The sequence below is a fragment of the Takifugu rubripes genome, chromosome 22, assembly GCF_901000725.2.
Source record: "Takifugu rubripes chromosome 22, fTakRub1.2, whole genome shotgun sequence".
NCBI lineage: Eukaryota > Metazoa > Chordata > Actinopteri > Tetraodontiformes > Tetraodontidae > Takifugu > Takifugu rubripes.
In genome coordinates, this window is record NC_042306.1 from 15,348,066 (window position 1) to 15,360,365 (window position 12,300).

The 12,300-nt window shown below is 55.5% G+C and overlaps 3 protein-coding genes across 7 annotated transcripts in view; 2 read left to right on the plus strand and 1 right to left on the minus strand.

Moving 5' to 3' along the window:
• The first annotated feature begins 847 nt into the window (after positions 1-847).
• LOC101069471 (zinc transporter ZIP6-like) lies at positions 848-6,871 on the plus strand. 4 transcript variants are annotated; one of them, XR_003886982.1, is made up of 13 exons: positions 848-1,194; positions 2,370-2,564; positions 2,631-2,877; positions 2,955-3,111; positions 3,273-3,362; positions 3,442-3,611; positions 3,840-4,034; positions 4,130-4,214; positions 4,751-5,128; positions 5,246-5,326; positions 5,682-5,872; positions 5,982-6,386; positions 6,447-6,871. XR_003886982.1 is itself a non-coding variant. In XM_011617383.2 (12 exons), the coding sequence occupies exons 2-12, from the start codon at positions 2,374-2,376 to the stop codon at positions 6,132-6,134; spliced, it is 1,938 nt and encodes a 645-aa protein (XP_011615685.2). In that variant the 5' UTR covers positions 848-1,194; positions 2,370-2,373; the 3' UTR covers positions 6,135-6,871. The 4 variants fall into 4 exon arrangements, 1 of the variants encoding a protein (XP_011615685.2); XR_003886981.1 differs by having other exon boundaries at positions 5,982-6,362; positions 6,411-6,871; XR_003886980.1 differs by having other exon boundaries at positions 5,982-6,362; positions 6,423-6,871.
• Positions 6,872-7,008: 137 nt separating this feature from the next.
• crfb16 (cytokine receptor family member B16) lies at positions 7,009-9,669 on the minus strand. 2 transcript variants are annotated; one of them, XM_011617384.2, is made up of 7 exons: positions 9,222-9,669; positions 8,901-9,027; positions 8,630-8,820; positions 8,432-8,556; positions 8,216-8,363; positions 7,807-7,955; positions 7,009-7,734 (listed from the first exon to the last, which is right to left on the minus strand). In XM_011617384.2, exons 1-7 carry the CDS (start codon positions 9,292-9,294, stop codon positions 7,633-7,635), a joined length of 915 nt encoding a protein of 304 aa, XP_011615686.1. In that variant the 5' UTR covers positions 9,295-9,669; the 3' UTR covers positions 7,009-7,632. The 2 variants fall into 2 exon arrangements, with proteins under 2 accessions (XP_011615686.1, XP_011615687.1); XM_011617385.2 differs by having other exon boundaries at positions 8,216-8,360; positions 9,222-9,666.
• An 876-nt stretch (positions 9,670-10,545) lies between these two features.
• Positions 10,546-12,300, plus strand: part of cldn15la (claudin 15-like a) — a 2,147-nt gene continuing 392 nt past the window's right edge. The window contains exons 1-4 of the mRNA XM_003976441.3: positions 10,546-10,869; positions 11,836-12,000; positions 12,089-12,170; positions 12,247-12,300. The exon at positions 12,247-12,300 is cut by the window's right edge and continues 60 nt beyond it. Coding sequence (XP_003976490.2) covers positions 10,653-10,869; positions 11,836-12,000; positions 12,089-12,170; positions 12,247-12,300 — 518 coding nt within the window. The 5' untranslated portion in view covers positions 10,546-10,652. The remainder of the gene's footprint in view (positions 10,870-11,835; positions 12,001-12,088; positions 12,171-12,246) is intronic.

Here is a 12,300-nt window from a genome sequence, read left to right on the forward strand (position 1 = left end):
CCAAACATATGGCAGTGACACAAGGAGCTGCAGGAGAGTCCTTGAGGTCCTCTCTGTCCTGACGGAAGGACGTGTCCTCCTGACGGTTCTGTAGCTACAGACGTCTGTGATGGTGGTTTGAGTCTGGAACCTTCTGGGCCACCGTAGCTCCACATGTGAGTCGGCCTGTGGACACAGAAATGTGTCCTGCTGCTCCCAGAATGGAGGACGTGTTTGGTTATTAGGTGTGGTTGGTAACTCTACACACTCGCTGTTATCTCAGCACACAGGCGCACACACACAGACACACACAGACACACACACGCGCACACACACCAGATAAATCGTATCAATCCGAAAACCACTCCGAGTGTAAACACCACCAACTACTAACGAACAATCATTAACTCGTGATCTAAATCATTCCGTCACGTTTTAGCCTCACTGAGCGGCTGCCCGAGTGCTTTTGAGCAGGTTTCCTTTAATGAGTCGATAGGGTTAGGGTTAGTTTACCGACCAATGCTGAGTCCCTAAAGGTCTTTGGATCTCTCCTTTTACAGGAATGGTTGTGTATTAAAAACCTGCAGGTTTTATAATTACAGCGTCTGTATGAATATAAATATCTAGCATAACCTACTAGAACCTCTGACCTCCCAGCTGCTCCTTTTGTCATTGATAAATCACTTTAAAAATTAAAAGTTAGGAATAAAAGAGGCTTTAAGTGTCGGTTCTGATGTTCCAAAGTTTGGGAGCGTCCGCTTGGCTTTGATCCTTAGACGATTAAGGGACGAAGCCTCTTAGATCCCTTGATCATCATGTTTGCTGTTGGATCTTATTTGCGTGACCCTGGAAAATCCTGGATGTGACGGTAACCACGGTAACCTGGAAGGTCACCGAAGCTCCTCTTTCTTTTCCCATGATCAAAATTTCACTGAAACCTCTTTATAACCTTTGATTAGTCACTTTTGCTGACGGGCCATCATAATTACCCCTCGGCCGGGGTAATTATGGGCTGACGGTGCGGTGACGTCACGCTTGGTTACCGCCCCTTTGCGTTCCCTCCTTCCCTTCGCCGCTCGTGGCTGTGATTTCCCACGGACCCTGAAGGCAGCACTGCCCATATCTTTTCGGCGCTTTAGAGCTTCGTGTCGCAGCGACATCGCAAATCTTTCGCACTTGATCCGGATCGGAAGGAAACCAGCGGCTCCATCGCCTGTAAGTCTCCGCCACACACAACATTTTGGCGTGTTTTCGGTCGCAGCACGAGGCGGATCACATCCGCTCCGCACGGCGGCGGCAGCGCGCGGCTGCAGTTTCCGGGTTTGCCGTCTTTGTGCACACGGCACCGGGGTGGTGCGGGGCGCAGAGCCCAACGTGCCAGTGTTTACCTCCGGAGCGGGTCCGCACGGCCCCGCACGGCTCCGTCTGTGCGGGACACACGGCCCCGTCTGTGCGGGACACACGGCTGGGAAGTTGGGCCGAGCCTCGGCGGGGGAAGAGGCCCCGGCCTGGGCCGCAGCCGCCCGGATGATGCCGAAGCGACACACGAAGCTCGGCTAGCTGCACTTTACGGCCGCGGTGGTTGTGGAAGATGATCGATCACTGATCACTGATCCCCGATCACTGATCACTTCACTCGCATCAGCACCGTCTCAGTTTGGGTTTTGGGTCTGGTAGCAGCTGTTTCTGAGGGGGGGCGTTTTCCCTGTAGAACTTTCCATTTCAGCTCCTATTAAAAGTCCGCTCAGTTGGTCTGAATTTACGAACTCAAATTCTCTTTTAAAATAACTTCTTTTGAAAGTACTTCTTCGTTTCTCAAGTTCTACTTTGTCAAAAGTACTTTTGTGTGGTGAAGCACCTGTAAAGTCACAGCAGTAATGGCTGTTTGCAGCAGGTCCGATAATCAGAGGTCTGGATGTGGCCTCCAGCTTAATCCCTCCCAACATGGTCCCACGCTCGCTCCTAAAGTCTTGTGTGAACACAGTAATTCTCAGGATTAATGTCAGAACACTCGGCTCAAATTACAGCAGCAGCAGCAGTGAAGGTGACACTTCAGAGGTTTCTGGAGGTTTTATCTCTCCACTGGAGGAGATGTTTAATGCTGGTAGAAACTCCCCCGACGGGACCTAGATCTGGCTTAGTCTAAGGGACCCAGCGTCTCCTCCTCCGTCCATCTGTCCACAAACTGAAACCCAGCTGCTGGGATGTCTGGAGCGGGTGGCTCTGCTGAACCTGTCCACCGTTTAGGAGCCCCCCCCCCCCCACATGAGCCTGGTCCTGCTCCGGGTTTCTTCCTGTTAAAGGGCAGTTTTTCCTGCCACTGTTGCGTGTTGGGGGTCAGGTCCTGCTGGGCTTCTGGAATCAGGGCTGATTGTTTGTTGTCCCGACAGACCGATGGAGCAGAAGAGGCGCCGAGCTGTCGTTGCCGCGGTGATTTTCCTCGCTGTGAGTTTAGCTCAACACGCCACATCAGCGAGCTCCAACTGCAGCGCGGCCACCAGCCCGCCGGACCGGCTCTCGTCCGTGGTCGACCCCAGCGCCGCCCAGCAGAGCCAGAGACGCCACCTGGAGGCGCTGTTCAACAGGTAACTACACCCTCATCACACAGACCTGTGGCATGAGCCTTGGCCGTGACCTTTGACCTCCCGTAGGTACGGAGAGAATGGAACCATCTCCCTGGACGGCCTGAGGCGTCTCCTGCGAACCGTTGGGTTGGACCACATCAGGAACGCTACGATTCAACGTCACATGCAACCAGACCAACAACACCAGCACGACCCTCCACACCACGACCACGGCGAGGGTCACCACGACGACCACGGCGAGGGTCACCACGACGACCACGACCTCGGTGACGCGGAGCGTGTGACGCTGAACCTGAGCTCAGGTGCAGCAGAGGTGGGCGGCTGAAGCTCTGAGTGTCTGAGCTGCTGAAGCTCCAACAGCTCCTGACCTCTCACCCGAACCCTTTACAGTGTCTCAACGCCTCCACCATCCTCTCCTCTCATGGGATGTCTCAGGAAGTGGGCGTGTCCTTGGATGACTTCAGCCTGCTCTGCCCCGCCCTCCTCCACCAGATCGACGAGGGCGCGTGCATCGTGCACGCACGCGCAGCTGGAGGAGACCAGACAGGTACCAGCTGGTGGAACCTGACTGGAGACAAGTTGGTTGTTGTTGGGCGATCAGGAAGTAGCGAGAAGGGGCGGAGTTTAGACCAGGGAGCAACGGGGCGTCGTGCTTTGTGTGGTGGGGGTAATTGAATCGGAAATGAGTGGCTTTATGGTCTTTTTCAGACCATAAACATCGTCACAGTCACCACGGCAACAAGTCACACCATGACCACGGTGATCACTCGGGAGACGGTGGCAAAAGCATCACTATTGGTGAGCCCGCCCACGAGCCGCTGGCGTTGTCAGAGCATTTGGCGTGAGGAGGAACCTCATCCCTCTTGTCTGTCTGCAGCGTGGCTGGGCGGCTTCATCTCCATCACCGTCATCAGCCTGCTCTCGCTGCTCGGCATCGTCCTCATCCCTCTCATGGGAAAGGTCTTCTTCAAGTTCCTGCTCAGCTTCCTGGTGGCGCTGGCTGTGGGCACGCTGAGCGGCGACGCCCTGCTCCATCTCATCCCACACGTGAGTCTGGCCCCGCTTCCACCGTCCCATCCTGAGCGGAGACAGGAAGCCCCTCTGGGAGGCGGAGCCTCAGCCCTCCGGCCGGGGCCAGGTGTTCCCCGGATGCGTCCAGATGTTTGAAACACGATGATTCTCCACGTTTTCTCCGGCTGTAACGATGCATTCAGGTGCTGCTGGAAAGCTCCGTGCTCTCCACGCTGACCCCGCTGTGTGACTTGTGTCCTCCAGTCTCAGGGGGGCCACCATCACCCCACTGAGGACGCGGTGCTGGGCTCCTGGGGGGACCACCACAGCCACGCCGAGCACTCCGAAGACCTGGATGCTGTGTGGAAGGGTCTGACAGCTCTGGCCGGAGTCTACCTCATGTTCCTGATCGAACACTTTCTCACCCTGGGGAAGATCTACAAAGACAAGAAGCAGAAGGTTTTAGAAACGTTCCGGGGTTTACCGACACGTGCCGTCTCCATGGCAACGCTAAGCTACCTGAACGTGTGTTTGTGCTCTAATGTTGTGCACAGATCCAGAGGAAGTGGGATCAGAAGGACAAACTGGATCCAGAGAAGCAGCCGGCTCTGGAGGAGAACGACATGAAGCCGAGCGACGGTGAGACGTCCTGACCTCTGACCCCTGAGGTCACTGGTGTCCCAGTGGTGGCCCAGTGGTGGCCCAGTGGTGTCCCGTCCCAGTGGTGTCCTGTCCCATTGGTGACCCAGTGGTGGCCCAGTGGTGACCCAGTGGTGGCCCAGTGGTGACCCAGTGGTGACCCAGTGGTGGCCCAGTGGTGACCTGTCCCAGTGGTGGTCCAGTGGTGGCCCAGTGGTGACCTGTCCCAGTGGTGGTCCAGTGGTGGCCCAGTGGTGACCCAGTGGTGACCCAGTGGTGACCCAGTGGTGTCCTGTCCCATTGGTGACCCAGTGGTGGCCCAGTGGTGTCCTGTCCCAGTGGTGACCCAGTGGTGGCCCAGTGGTGACCCAGTGGTGACCCAGTGGTGGCCCAGTGGTGTCCTGTCCCAGTGGTGGTCCAGTGGTGGCCCAGTGGTGACCCAGCCCATCTTTCTTCTCCTCTTTGTGACCTTTAACTGTTTAACTGCCTGTGAGTCGAGGGTCAGTTCCGTTACACATCTGTCTGCCGTCCTCCAGATGTGGAGACCAACGGCGCCAGCATCTTTGCTGACCACACCAGCGGCCTGCAGGGCGGCGTGGCGGAGGAGGAACAGGTGATGCTGGCGCCGCAGGCCGCTGCCGTGTCCCCGGGCGTGGAGGCCTACAGCGCGGAGGACTGCGAGAACAAGTGTCACTCGCACTTCCACGACACGGTGGGCCAGACCGACAGCTTGCATCACCATCACCATGACTACCACCACATCCTGCACCACCACCACTCCCAGAACCACCACCCTCACAGCCACGCCCACTCCTACTCGGAGCAGCACTTCCAGCAGGCCGGCATCGCCACGCTGGCCTGGATGGTCATCATGGGAGACGGGTTACACAACTTCAGCGACGGCCTGGCCATCGGTGAGAGACGCCTCGGTCATCAGATCACATGACTTCTGTTGCTTCATCCTCCTCCTCAGCTGAGCGGATTCCAGATGTGTTGTCAGCGCTGTAGCTCTCCGCTCTCTCGTCCTGCAGGCGCCGCCTTCACCGAGGGTCTCTCCAGTGGCCTCAGCACCTCCGTGGCCGTTTTCTGTCATGAGCTGCCTCATGAATTAGGTAAGAACCTTAAAAGTAACCACTGGATTCTGCCGTTTTGGTAGGAGGAGCCTTCGGCGGCGAGGAGGGTGGGCGTGGCCACTTTATGAACCACGCAGACTAACACAACGTGGACGTTAACATGGTTGAGGCTCCAACGTCCTGGACCAAACATTTGCAGTCTCAAACGTGTCCAGGCAGAGCACGTCTGGCCTCCCCAGACATCGGCGCCGCCATGCTTCGAACGTTCCAATAAGAGCCATAAATCAGGGCGGAGCTTCCGTTAGATTAACGATACGTTCCCCCCGGTGACGGAGGCGCGTGGTTATCTGGAGACTTTCTGAATGTGTGTTCTCGCCTCCTTCACTTGTCCCAGGAGACTTTGCGGTGCTGCTGAAGGCCGGCATGACGGTGCGCCAGGCCATCCTGTACAACGCGCTGTCGGCCATGATGGCGTATCTGGGCCTGGTGACGGGCATCCTGATTGGACACTACGCTGAGAACATCTCCATGTGGATCTTTGCTCTCACGGCTGGACTCTTCATGTATGTGGCCCTGGTGGACATGGTGAGTGCACGTCCTCCAGCCTGAGGACACCCTGTCCCCGCACACACGCGCTCTCACGCCGCTCAGCTGTCGTGAGAGGTCGTGACCCTGCGGCCTTTGTGTCCCTCAGATGCCGGAGATGCTGCACAACGACGCCGGCGACCAGGGCTTCAGCCACTGCGGCTTCTTCCTGCTGCAGAACACCGGCATCCTGCTGGGGTTCGCCATCATGCTGCTCATCGCCATCTTTGAACATCACATCCAGCTGGACCTGGGGTACTGAGGGAGGCTGGGGCCCCTCATCCTGGCTCAGTTTGGAGCCACCGTAGCAGAAGTGGGACCAGGACCTGTGCAGACATGCTTGGCTCCTTCTTTTCCCCTCATTCCTCTGGTTTCTTTCATTTCTCTGCTCCAGAACAGCTGAGCACGGTTCTGTTGAAGAATAAGCAGGTTCCTTCCCCCTCAGATCTACGGCAGCGGTGGTGCTGCAGAACCCGAGCGTGTCGTTCAGGTCTGGGCTCAGGTCTGGGCTCAGGTCTGGGCTCAGGTCTGGGTTCAGGTCTGGGCTCAGGTCTGGGCTCAGGTCTGGGTTCAGGTCTGGGCTCAGGTCTGGGTTCAGGTCTGGACAGAGACAACGCTCAGGACTCCTGAACAGGTCCTGGCTGCCACCACCAAGGTCCTCCTCGCTCCTGTTCTCCACACAAAGGTTCTGTGAGGAGAATCTGGAGGTTTGATGGATGCTGCAGCCCTCGTCCCTCTTTCTGTTACCTGCTCCACTCCCAGAAACCCCCGTGGCGAGGAGGGGGCGGGGCTTTGAAACGGCACTGGTCCTTCACCCCTGATCTCCTGTGCCTGTGGCCGAAGGCAGCGCTGAGCTTTTCTCCTGACTGGCTGGTTTCAGTACTTCTGTCCTGTCTGTTACACATCAGCCCGTCCTGATGCTTATTTATGTCCAGTCGTGTGTTCAAGGTCGCGGCGCCGTTCCTCCGGCTGCTCTGCTAATAAAGTTCATCAACCTGCCTCCATGTTTGATTTACAGATGTTCCTGGTTACAGCCCCCCCCCCCCCCCCCCATCTTCCTGCCCTGCTAGTGTTGCTGAACAGCCCCCCCCACAGTCACATCAGCTTCGTAACCAATGACACAATGGACACGTGGGGGCAGTTAGAACTTTATATGGTGCTGATAATGTAAATGCTACGTGTGCTTCATACAGGGGAAAGCTGAAGCTTTAGCAGGGATTTACATCTCACAGGGTTTGTTAGGAACCGGTGGAGCTCGGGCCAGGACCCGGTCCAGCGGTGGAGCTCGGGCCAGGACCCGGTCCACCTGCACCACCACCGTTTGTTCTGCAGTTGTACAGTGGTAATAAACAATCTGTGACTAGTGTCAAAGTCAGGCCTTGAAACTTTATTCTTCTCTCAAACTCTTCGTTTGATGGTTTAATTCTGTGGTGCCAGACTGGCCTTGGCTGGACCTGAGCAGAAAACAGGCAGACCTGCAGAGAGGTCCACCAGAACCGTCCACCAGAACCGTCCAGAACAGTGGTGGTCGTCATAATAGAAGCATAGAAGAGTTGAGCTGCTTCAGCTGTGACCCCTTTAACGGTTGGCTCCCCCCACCAGGGGTCGGTTAAAGAGACGACCCCGTTGACCCCGTTGACCCCTCCAACTCTTCATCTGTTGAGTGTGAAAACAGCTTCTTAAAAAACAACAATCTGGATGGAACTTTCTGTCTGCTTCTGGATGTGGCAGCTTCATGGTCCATCAGCAGAACCTCTTCATCATCTCACATCCTTGGTGCTCAACACCACCAACATCACGCTGACGGCCTCCAGAGGCTCCGCCCCCTCAGGGCTGGTCATGATGCTCACATCCCAGTTTAACTGTGGGGGGAATCAGAGGAAAGATTCTCATTTTTCATGGTTTCCAACCGAAGCTCCCATTTCCGGTCGTACCAGCGATGGCGGCAGCGCCTCTTTCTGGAAAAACGTCTGACAGTCGCCTGGGCGGCACCGACTGATGGACCAGAACAACACGGCCAACAGCGTTGCCATGACGGCAGCAGTCACGACGACCGTGGTCACAGTTTTCCACAAGCCAGAATCTGGAATACAACCAAAAAAGGTTGAAACCTGCCAGTTGTGATTGTTGCTATGACAACTAGTAATAACAGTGATATGGATGGATGGATGATGGTTGGGTGGATGGATGGATGGTGGTTGGATGGATAGATGGGTGGATGGATGGATGGACAGATAGATGGACGTGATAGATAGACACGAGCGTGTGTACCTGTGTGTGCACGTGCGTGTGCGCGAGCGTGTGTACCTGTGTGTGCACGTGCGTGTGCGCGAGCGTGTGTACCTGTGTGTGTGACGAACACACAGTGTGTGTCTGAGGTGCTGCTGCGTGTGCCCAGCAGCACCTGCGCTCTGACGCAGTACTCTCCTCCCACCTGCAGGGCGGCGATGTGCAGCAGCGTCTGCTCAGGTTCCAGCGGGATCACCTTCTGCTAGAGAGGAATTATGGGTAACGAAGGACGGAGGAACGAGAAGAATTCAGGGGGAAGAAAACGGTCACCTGTAGCTTGTCGCCGCGCTTCCAGCTGGTTACCGTGACGACAGCATTTCCTGGGGGTTTACTGATGGACACCTGCAGACCGCCCCTCTCCGACGTCACCTCCAGCAGCGGCGCCGTGACAAACGCTGCCAAGTGAAAACACGGCTGCCATGTTGAAAACGCTCGTCTTCACGTCTTTCCCATTGTGTTTGTTCTCACTGTCTCGGCGATTGAACGGCGAGCTGGCTTTGGCCCACGCCGACGTCTGAGACCCGCAATGGGCTCTGACCCGGAGGTTGTAGTCAGAGTCAGAGCCCAGGTCAGAGGTCAGGTCACAGCTGGTTTCAGGTGTTAGCTGACAGTCATGGGCATTGACCCAGCTGCCGTTCAGAACCATCAGCTCAAACTCCCTGAAACACAAGCATCAAGGTCTCGGAGGCTAACGGGACTGTGTGGCTCCTGTTGATGATGTCATCAGTGTGGGACTCACCCCTGAAACTGAACGCTGTAGAGGACTGTAGTGCTGCAGTTGTCCTGCAGGGGGAGCCACCCAAGCACATGCCTCATGTTCACCGAGTCCATGTGAACATGGCGGGGAGAGGACGGCGTCCAAATGCCTGTGGACGCGGCTGGTTCAGCAGGTTTTGCACATTCAAAATATTCAAACATTTCCAAACGCAACATCTGCGAAAACACACCTGCCGAGTTAAGACATGAAGAACCTTTGAGGTCAGCAGGTGTGTTTACATGTCAGAGTCGCTTCTGGGTCTCTGTAGCGCGTAAAAACGGACCAAACTGAAAATGGACTCACCGTCCTGGAGACCCAGCCTCATCTTCAGCGTTAGGAGCAGCAGCAGCAGCCGGCTGGTCTCCATGGTAACCATGTCCAGTCCTGGCTCAGGTGGGTCAGGTGGCTCAGGTGGCTCAGGTGGGCCCAGGTGGCCCAGGTGGCTCAGGTGGGTCGCTCCTTACTTCTCGGTGTGGACGTTGTCTCTCTGAACATCCTCCATGTTCGCCAGCCTGTTTCCTGACTGCTGGATCTGGTCAGGCTGGTTTGGCTTCTTCCAGCTGGAACTTTAAAGGTTTCGCTGCCAATAGAAACACGTCTGGCAGCTGAAGGCCGACACACAGGAAACGTTAAAGGTGAACAAAAGACAGAAGACGTGTGTCCCCACGCAGCAGGGGACCCCCGTCCCCGTCAGCAGGCTCACTTCCTGTTCATTATTTGCACAGGCTGTTTCCCTTTTACATCAACAAACAACAAAATCTGTTACAGGAAGTTTACTTGGACAGACCACGCCCACCATGTCGTGGCTTCTTCTAAATACACTGGTGAAAATGAGGTCACCGCTCTTGTTGGATGTTGTTTTGGACAGTTACCGTGTTGCCGCGGTAACCAGCTGTCAATCACATCAGCAGTTTGATGGGGGTTGCGTGATTCATCCAACATCTTTAAACACAAGACCGAGGAGAAAAGACACGTTTGCTGTGGGAATCTGTGTTTTTTAAACCGCCGCGCTGTGATGATCACGTGATCATGTGATCACGTGATCATGTTTCTGCCAGACTTTGGACTTCATGACTATCAAACATTAACCTTCATCCGTCATAAAGAGCAGAAGATCGTACAAAAGAACTGAAACGTCTGATTTAGAATCCACAAAAACATCATCAACGATGATGACGATGGTGATGATGATGATGATGATGACGATGATGATGATGATGACGATGATGATGACGATGATGATGACGATGATGTCACCAGCCAAAAACGCCGGTTGTCTCTTGACTTCCCTCCCAAGGTTCTCCGTTGGCTCCTTCTGTCCTGGAACCCTCAGAGGAACCTCCACCTCAGGACGTTCAGAACATCCTGGTCCACTTTCCTCCCTGAAGCTCAAATACAACCAAAATGCCCTCGTAGAGGTCAAAGGTCAAAGTTGCCTTACACTAATCCCACATTAATCTGGACTCTGGGGAACTCTAATCCTGAGATAAGGGCAGAGCTGGGGACGTTTGGGTCAGATGAACATGATGTGTGTGGGCGTGGCCACCGCCATCATCCTCATCATCATCCTCATCCTCATCCTCACCATCACCATGTAGGGAGCGACAGGGAGCGGCTCATTTATGGCCCCTGCTGCAGGTTAAAGTCCTCCCGTTGGAGCCACACGACAGTTTGTCTGAAGAGGCAGCGAGCGTTCTCCTTTGCCGTTAGCGTGTCTCTGGAAACGCCGCCATCATGTCGACAGCTTTGGAAGCCACCGGGTTCATCATGTGCATCATCAGCTGGCTGGTCACTGGAGCGGCGCTGGTCAACGACTACTGGAAGATCTCCACCGTGTCTGGAAGCGTCATCATTTCTCTGAGGCAGTTTGAGAACTTGTGGCACTCCTGCGCCGAAAACAGCGCCGGCATCGCCGAGTGTCGAGACTTCGAGTCCCTGCTCGCCCTGCCAAGTAAGACGAACCGCCGCCGAACCGGCCCGATTTAGCGAATCCTCTGCCATCACAGACAGTCGCGCTTTGATCCTCTAAACAGGAAAGGTTAATGACTAACGAGTGATTAGTGAGGTCAGGCTCCCGCTGTGGACGCTTCAGACCATCTGACCACCCCAACCCTCAGCTCGGTCAGGGACCTAGGCCAGGACGCCCAGCGGCACCAGTTCTGAGGCCTCTGTGCTGCATGACATCATCTCGGGCACCATTTTGTTCTCCAGCTCGTCTAAAATGGAGGAAAGTCCGACGGTGGCGAACTAATCTGGGTCACCTCCCCGATGTTTCACATGCTGAGAGCTGTTCCTCTTTAAAAGGTTACTGGGAACGAGTCTTAGCATGCTGGCTAGCATCAGCCCGCGCTCACCTAGTGTCCGGTGGGACACACACATGCTGGAGGACAAAGGAAATGTCCTGAGCTTGAACCTTTAGTGGCCTGTGATTGGTCAGAACTGGTGAACAGGAAGTGTTCATTAAGATGATTGATCCTTTTATTGGTTTCTGTTGGGCTGAAACTGGGAGGATCATAAAGAGGAGCGCAGGGTTTTTATGGCGCCTCGTCTCTGCAGCACAGACGAACAAACAACGCTTTCCCTTTTCTTTGTTCTAGCTGCTTTTCTGGCTAAAGGCCAAGCAACAAGCTAACCTTCACCAAAGGTCTGCACATACTTAGGTTGAATGCTCGTTACATTGTTACGTCTTTAATAAAACAGTGAGGTTCTCTTTTGTGCGTCTCTTTTCATCAGCAGGTTTTGATATTTCCGGTTCACGTCGTGAGAGTTTGAGCTGATTGAGTGAAACGACTAACGACTAACGGCTAATGGCTAACGGCTAACTGCCCTGCAGCCGCCTCCTCTGAGCACCCTGGCTCAGCTCTCTGTCGCCCCCCTGTGGCGGTGATTTATCAACACAGGTGTCCTCTGTTCGCAGGTCACGTGCAGGCGTGTCGCGCTCTGATGATCATCTCGCTGCTTTTCGGACTCGCCGCCATGATCGTCGCTCTGCTGGGACTCAAGTGCATCAAGATCGGTTCGACCACCGAGGAGTCCAAGGCCAAGATCGCGGGTACCGGAGGCATCCTGAGCGTGCTGGGAGGCGAGTCTGCGCACAGCCACACGGGATCCTCTCCGTTCGCCCCCGGAGGGGGGAGAGCAGCCACTGACACGCCTTCTGACTCTTGCAGGTCTCTGCTGTATCATCGCCGTCTCCTGGTACGCCTACAGGGTGGTGCAGGACTTCTACGACCCGTTCTCCGGCGGCATGAAGTCAGTGTCCGCACACACCGCGGCCATGGTGCTGCTCACTCACACCTTCTCACCTTTCCTGACTGTGTGGCCGCAGGTTTGAGCTGGGGACGGGGCTGTTCCTGGGATGGGGCGGAGCCGCTCTGAGTGT